Genomic DNA, 7,500 nt, shown 5'->3' with positions numbered 1-7,500 from the left:
TTTTGAATGTGCTTTATAGAAGATTCTCCATTTTGATTTCTCTTAGCAACACAAGGGGCCGTAGGTGGGAATGAATTCAGGACAATTTCTCACATATTATGAAGCATATTACATTTACATAAACCTACAGAGTCACAAACCGTCATGGTGACTGACACACTGTCACTCTGAGCAGCCTGGCTGACTGACTGACTTACTGACAGACAGACTGACTGACTGACTTACTGACAGACAGACTGACTGACTGACTGACAGACTGACTGACTGACTGACTTACTGACTGACTTACTGACAGACAGACTGACTGACTGACTGACTTACTTACTGACTGACTGACAGACAGACAGACTTACTGACTGACTTACTGACTGACTGACAGACAGACAGACAGACAGACAGACAGACAGACAGACAGACAGACAGACAGACTGACTGACTGACTTACTGACAGACTGACTTACTGACTGACTGACTGACTGACTGACTGACTTACTGACAGACAGACTGACTGACTGACTGACTGACTGCCCAGTTGCTAGTACACTCCTTGTCCTTCAGTGTGTCCTTCCACACAAGAAAAACATGTTTATGGGTGCAGCTTATCTCACCTCCATTATCTCTCTTGAAACTCATATCTGCCCACGCGGTACACCCACTTACTCACACCTGCGTCTGTACCCACACACTCACACACACCTGCAGTCTGTACCCACACACTCACACACACCTGCAGTCTGTACCCACACACCCACACACACCTGCAGTCTGTACCCACACACTCACACACACCTGCAGTCTGTACCCACACACTCACACACACCTGCAGTCTGTACCCACACACTCACACACACCTGCAGTCTGTACCCACACACTCACACACACCTGCAGTCTGTACCCACCTGGTACACACTCACACACACCTGCCGACCAACTCTCACTGTGTCTCACACCATATCTTACTGTGGATATAGGGCCATCACACCACACTCCTATTGACATTCACCCTCTCTAGTACTAACACTGAATGTCAGTAGTAGAGGGTGTATGTCAGTAGTATAGAGGGGGAATGTCAGTAGTAGAGGGGGGGAATGTCAGTAATAGAGGGGAAATGTCAGTAGTAGAGGGGGGTAATGTCAGTAATAGAGGAGGAATGTCAGTAGTAGAGAGGAGGAATGTTAGTAGTAGAGGGGGAATGTCGGTAGTAGAGGGGGAATGTCAGTAGTAGAGAGGGGGAATGTCAGTAGTAGAGGGGGAATGTCAGTAGTAGAGAGGGGGAATGTCAGTAGTAGAGAGGGAATGTCAGTAGTAGAGGGGGAATGTTAGTAGTAGAGAGGGAATGTCAGTAGTAGAGAGGGAATGTCAGTAGTAGAGGGGGAATGTTAGTAGTAGAGGGGGAATGTCAGTAGTAGAGAGGGAATGTCAGTAGTAGAGGGGGAATGTTAGTAGTAGAGGGGGAATGTCAGTAGTAGAGAGGGAATGTCAGTAGTAGAGGGGTAATGTCAGTAATAGAGGGGGAATGTCAGTAGTAGAGAGGGAATGTCAGTAGTAGAGGGGGAATGTTAGTAGTAGAGAGGGAATGTCAGTAGTAGAGGGGGAATGTTAGTAGTAGAGGGGGAATGTCGGTAGTAGAGAGGGAATGTCAGTTGTAGAGGGGGAATGTTAGTAGTAGAGGGGGAATGTCAGTAGTAGAGAGGGAATGTCAGTAGTAGAGGGGGAATGTTAGTAGTAGAGGGGGAATGTCAGTAGTAGAGAGGGAATGTCAGTAGTAGAGGGGGAATGTTAGTAGTAGAGGGGGAATGTCAGTAGTAGAGAGGGAATGTCAGTAGTAGAGGGGGAATGTCAGTAGTAGAGAGGGAATGTCAGTAGTAGAGGGGGAATGTTAGTAGTAGAGGGGGAATGTCAGTAGTAGAGAGGGAATGTCAGTAGTAGAGGGGGAATGTCAGTAGTAGAGGGGGGTAATGTCAGTAATAGAGGGGGAATGTCAGTAGTAGAGAGGGAATGTCAGTAGTAGAGGGGGAATGTTAGTAGTAGAGGGGGAATGTCGGTAGTAGAGAGGGAATGTCAGTAGTAGAGGGGGAATGTTAGTAGTAGAGGGGGAATGTCGGTAGTAGAGAGGGAATGTCAGTTGTAGACGGTGAACAGGTGAAAGGGTGTGCAGGTAAACGGGTGAACAGGTACACAGGCGCACTCACAGATGCAGGCGGCAGCCAGCAGGCGGTTGGCCAGGTAGGGGGCGATGCAGGTGGGGAAGACAGGCTGCACCATGTAGTTGGAGAAGGTGATGGCGATGACGGCCTGGCTGGTGGGCTCGATGATGAGGAGGGAGGTCCACAGGCGGATGAAGGCCAGGAAGCCGCCGAAGGCCTCCAGGATGTAGGCGTAGCTGGCGCCGGACTTGGTGATGGTGGTGCCCAGCTCGGCGTAGCACAGTGCCCCGAACACAGAGAACACCCCCCCGATGGCCCACACCACCAGCGCCAGCCCGTAGGAGGCGCTGTACATCAGCACGCCCTTGGGCGACACGAAGATGCCTGAGCCAATCATGTTCCCCACGATCAGGCACACGCCGTTCAGGAGAGAGATCTCCTTCTTCAGCTTCATCGACTCGCCCGGCTCCGCCTTCTGCAGCTGCCCGCAGCCATTGGTCGCCTCTGGCACCACCTCCTTGGTGGGGGCAGGGCTATAGGACGCCATTGTTGTGCTATCCAGTCAGTGATTGGATACAGTTGCTGTCAGTCAAAAATGGAGAAGGGCAGGTTTTTCCAAAAAGAGTCCGTTTCTGATTCTAACGTCCAGCTGTCGTTGTCATAGTAATATCTACGGGAGAGACAGACAGTTAATATGTGTATTTATCAGCGTGTACTTGTGAGTGTGTCAGCATATGGTGTCATCTGGTATGTGTGCATTTTAGCCAAGCAAATCGCCTACAGTACTGAATAACATAATCACTATGTGTGGCCTACAGTCCTACAGTACTGCAGAACATAATCACTATGTGTGGCCTACAGTCCTACAGTACTGCATAACATAATCACTATGTGTGTGGCCTACAGTCCTACAGTACTGCAGAACATAATCACTATGTGTGGCCTACAGTCCTACAGTACTGCAGAACATAATCACTATGTGTGGCCTACAGTCCTACAGTACTGCAGAACATAATCACTATGTGTGGCCTACAGTCCTACAGTACTGCATAACATAATCACTACTCTTCACAGACTTTGGCCAAATTTCAGTCCTAATCCCCCCCCAAACACAAACAAGCACACACATATTTTCTCACACACTTGCACACACACATACGTACTCTCTCACACTCACACTCACACACACATACACACACACACACACACACACACACGAGAATGAACACGCTTCCTCAGTTGATGCTCATGGCTGTTTGAGTGGTGTAGCAGGTATGGCTGAGCAAACTGAACTTTAAGGGTTGAGTGCAAACAGTAAGTGTGGGGGAGGCAGAAACACAGGAATTAACCGGCTGCTTGACTGAGACTGTGATTGTTACTGCATTCTTACTGAGACTGATTATGTCTGTGCCCGTTAGTGACACTTAACGCTACGGTGAGTGTTACTGAGTGTTACTGAGGCTGAGTGTTACTGAGTGTTACTGAGGCTGAGTGTTACTGAGTGTTACTGAGGCTGAGTGTTACTGAGTGTTACTGAGGCTGAGTGTTACTGAGACTGAGTGTTACTGAGTGTTACTGAGACTGAGTGTTACTAAGTGTTACTGAGACTGAGTGTTACTGAGACTGAGTGTTACTGAGTGTTACTGAGGCTGAGTGTTACTGAGTGTTACTGAGACTGAGTGTTACTGAGTGTTACTGAGACTGAGTGTTACTGAGTGTTACTAAGACTGAGTGTTACTGAGTGTTACTGAGACTGAGTGTTACTGAGTGTTACTGAGGCTGACTGTTACTGAGTGTTACTGAGGCTGAGTGTTACTGAGTGTTACTGAGACTGAGTGTTACTGAGTGTTACTGAGACTGAGTGTTACTGAGTGTTACTGAGACTGAGTGTTACTGAGTGTTACTGAGACTGAGTGTTACTGAGTGTTACTGAGGCTGAGTGTTACTGAGTGTTACTGAGACTGAGTGTTACTGAGTGTTACTGAGGCTGACTGTTACTGAGTGTTACTGAGGCTGAGTGTTACTGAGTGTTACTGAGACTGAGTGTTACTGAGTGTTACTGAGACTGAGTGTTACTGAGTGTTACTGAGGCTGAGTGTTACTGAGTGTTACTGAGGCTGAGTGTTACTGAGGCTGTAACTGAGGCTGAGTGTTACTGAGGCTGAGTGTTACTGAGGCTGTAACTGAGGTTGTTCCTGAGGCTGTTGCTGTTAGGGGTGCGGCACATTGAACATGCCAGTGTAAAAGGATTACTGTGACTCAGAATGTTACGATGATTGAAACTGTAGGGTTGCTGGTTTTGAAGAATTCCAGTAAATCTGTATATACAATCACGTAGATACAGGTCAGGAGCTTCACACTGAATACAGAACACATCATAACTCTAAGTGGATAGGCTACAGCAGTAGAAGTGTAATAAATACCTAATAAAGTGCACACTGAGTGTCTATGTCAGGCGGTTTTAAATTGATTATTTATTTATTTAATTGTATTCCTCCAAGTCATTCCACCACTGAGGAACCAGAACGGAAAACAGGTGTGAACGTGCAGCTTGACCGCCAGGTGCTTGTAGTGAGGGAACCATAAGGCGACCAGAGCTGGCAGACCGGAGTGATCAAGCTGGGGAGTAGGGAGTGATCAAGGATTGTATGTAAGGTGGGGCAGTCCCCTTAGCAGCCTTGAAACGGATGCGTGCGGCAATAGGAAGCCAGTGGAGGCCAATGAGAAGCGGGGTGACATGAGCCGACCTGGGCTGACTGGTGATCAGGCGGGCTGCAGCATTCTGGACCAGCTGGAGGGGCTTGATGGCACACGCTGGGAAACCGGCTAGGAGGGAGTTGCAGTAATCCAAGCGGGAAATGACGAGCGCCTGGACTAGAAGCTGGGTGGCTTTCTCCGTCAGGAGATGACGGATACGGCGTATATTATACAGAAAGAACCTGCTGTTATACGTATTAACTTATATGACAAGGAAACGGGAAGATTGGGAAAGGCTGAACATGAAACCCTAACCCTGACCCCCCCCCAAATAAAATAAATAAAAATACAGCTTGTGAGGTAACAGAGCCCCCTGCTGGGCCCAGCCCCCCTCCCCTAGTCAGGGCATTTAAACTAGAGATGGCAACGCCAAAGGTAGACTTCCACTCTAAAACTGTTTCCTCACTAACAAGAGGGCTGAACAATCTAACAGGTCTCATTTACACAATGCTCGACAGCGTGAGACATGGCCCTCATACAGGACACACACACACACACACACTCACACACACACACACACACACACTCACTCACACACACACTCACACACACTCTCTTACATACACACACACACACACACTCTCTCACTCTCTCACACACACACACACACACTCTCTCACACACACACACCCACTCACATACACACACACACACACACGTACACTCACATACATACACACACACTCTCACACAGACACACACACACATACACACACTCTCACACACAGACACTCACACACACACTTACACTCACATACACACACACACACACACACACACAAACTAACACACACTCTCACACACACAGTCACACACATTGACACACACACACTCTCACACACACACTCTCAGCTTGCCCACACACACACACACTCTCTCTCCCCCCCCCACACACACACTCACACACACACACCACACACACACACACTCACACACACACACACAGACACACTCTCTCACACACACTCACACACACACACACACACACACACACACACACAGTAAATACCACACAGTCTGTTACTATCACTTAGCAACACTTAAACCCCATTTCTGAGTAAACGTGGGGGGTGGGGGCGGGGGGGGAGTGAGAGAGAGATTTGTACCCTTCCACCCTAACTGGACAAAACCTGACCAAACTGGACCCGTACACATTTTCCTTCTGGACATAATTCAGGGTGCTGTGTTGGCTCAGGTTTAAGTGTAACACCACCTCACACACGCAGATACGGAGCCCTGGCCCCACACCCACAGTGGTGAAGAGCAGAGATATGAGTTTAACCTTATGTATGAGATCAGCTGTCAATGCCAACAACGCAGGAGCACAGAATGGACCGAACAGCGGCCCTAATGCTGAGGCAACATCTGTGGGTATGCAGTGTGATTAGCTGAGTCTGACCACAGGCCAGGGCTGACACAGCAAGATTTGGCACAGTCTGTCACAGACCGGCAAAGCAAGCGCAGTCTGTCACAGACCGGCACCAGGAAAGAGAACATGCACTTCAGGTGAACACACAGCAACAAATATACAAATATACTACCTTTTTAAAAAAATACAGTTTACCCTGTTATTCACACATAGGAATGCCTAAAGCATGCTAGTATTTGAATGAAAGGCAGAGGAGAATAAGCCACGTGGAGATGCCGGTAGGGGGATACGCAGACGGTCAAACACGTGAAGACCTGGACAGGCAGGAACTGTGATTCTTGAGTAGGGTTGAGTACAGGGTTCACACAGTGCTGATAACTTCTCCTAGAGACGAGCCGTAAAAATCTGCGCTCAAGGTCACAGTCCGCGTCTCTCACTCTCTCTCTCTCTCTCTCTCTCTCTCTCTCTCTCTCTCTCTCTCTCTCTCTCTCTCGCTCTCTCTCTCTCTCTCTCTCTCTCTCTCTCTCTCTCTCTCTCTCTCTCTCGGTCTCTCTCTCTCCAGCGCAAGTTTAAGTAAGAGCCTCTGACCTATTGATTCAATGAACTGATTAAAAGTTATTCCCGAAACTTTACTTTCTACTGTATTGCTCGGATAAACAGTCGAGCCCATATAGCGATATTGAATGTTTCACAGTCCCTAAAAGCAACAGGTTGTTGGGGAAAAAAAAAACAGAAACAGAGCGGAGTTTGGGATTTTAAGATGATGGAAACATGTTCACAGATGGAAGGAGCTAAGTGTTGGCACTAAGGTGCATTATCGATAATCCCCAACCCCACTCTGGCAGAAACAGGTGAACATTTTAATAACGCTGAAGACCAACGCATAGACACATATGTCTCGATCCCACCTGTAGTCCAGCTGTCTCAAAAAAACTACACTTTTGCGATGTGAAAACGTTTGCCTCAGTTACAATAACATGACGAGTGGTTTAATGATCTAATTGTACACAGTTTCTGATTAAAGCTTTACGTTACCTTTTCCTGTTTGGTGAATGTTGGCTTGACGTCAGATTTTATATTCTTGTTGCCTTTCGTTTCATTGGACGGTCACAATGTCATTGTCTGTCTTTTTTTAATCGCGACTGTATTTTCACAGTTTCCTGGCACGGAATTTGTTGAAATGCGCTCGCTATAGATTGCTCTTCTCCTTTCGCCGTGGATTGGTCT

The 7,500-nt window shown here is 47.7% G+C and overlaps 1 protein-coding gene across 1 annotated transcript in view; it reads right to left on the bottom strand.

Annotated features, from left to right (window-relative positions):
* slc7a7 (solute carrier family 7 member 7) overlaps window positions 1-7,500 on the bottom strand; it is a 17,652-nt gene that overhangs the window by 10,098 nt on the left and 54 nt on the right. Inside the window, exons 1-2 of the mRNA XM_061230121.1 lie at window positions 7,309-7,500; window positions 2,193-2,817 (exon numbers count right to left, since the gene is read on the bottom strand). The exon at window positions 7,309-7,500 is cut by the window's right edge and continues 54 nt beyond it. Of these exons, the coding sequence (XP_061086105.1) occupies window positions 2,193-2,694 (502 nt within the window). The 5' untranslated portion in view covers window positions 2,695-2,817; window positions 7,309-7,500. The remainder of the gene's footprint in view (window positions 1-2,192; window positions 2,818-7,308) is intronic.

This window comes from Conger conger, unplaced genomic scaffold, assembly GCF_963514075.1.
Source record: "Conger conger unplaced genomic scaffold, fConCon1.1 SCAFFOLD_169, whole genome shotgun sequence".
NCBI lineage: Eukaryota > Metazoa > Chordata > Actinopteri > Anguilliformes > Congridae > Conger > Conger conger.
The sequence above is the reverse complement of the archived record's forward strand: the minus strand, read 5'-3'. Positions and strand labels throughout refer to the sequence as shown.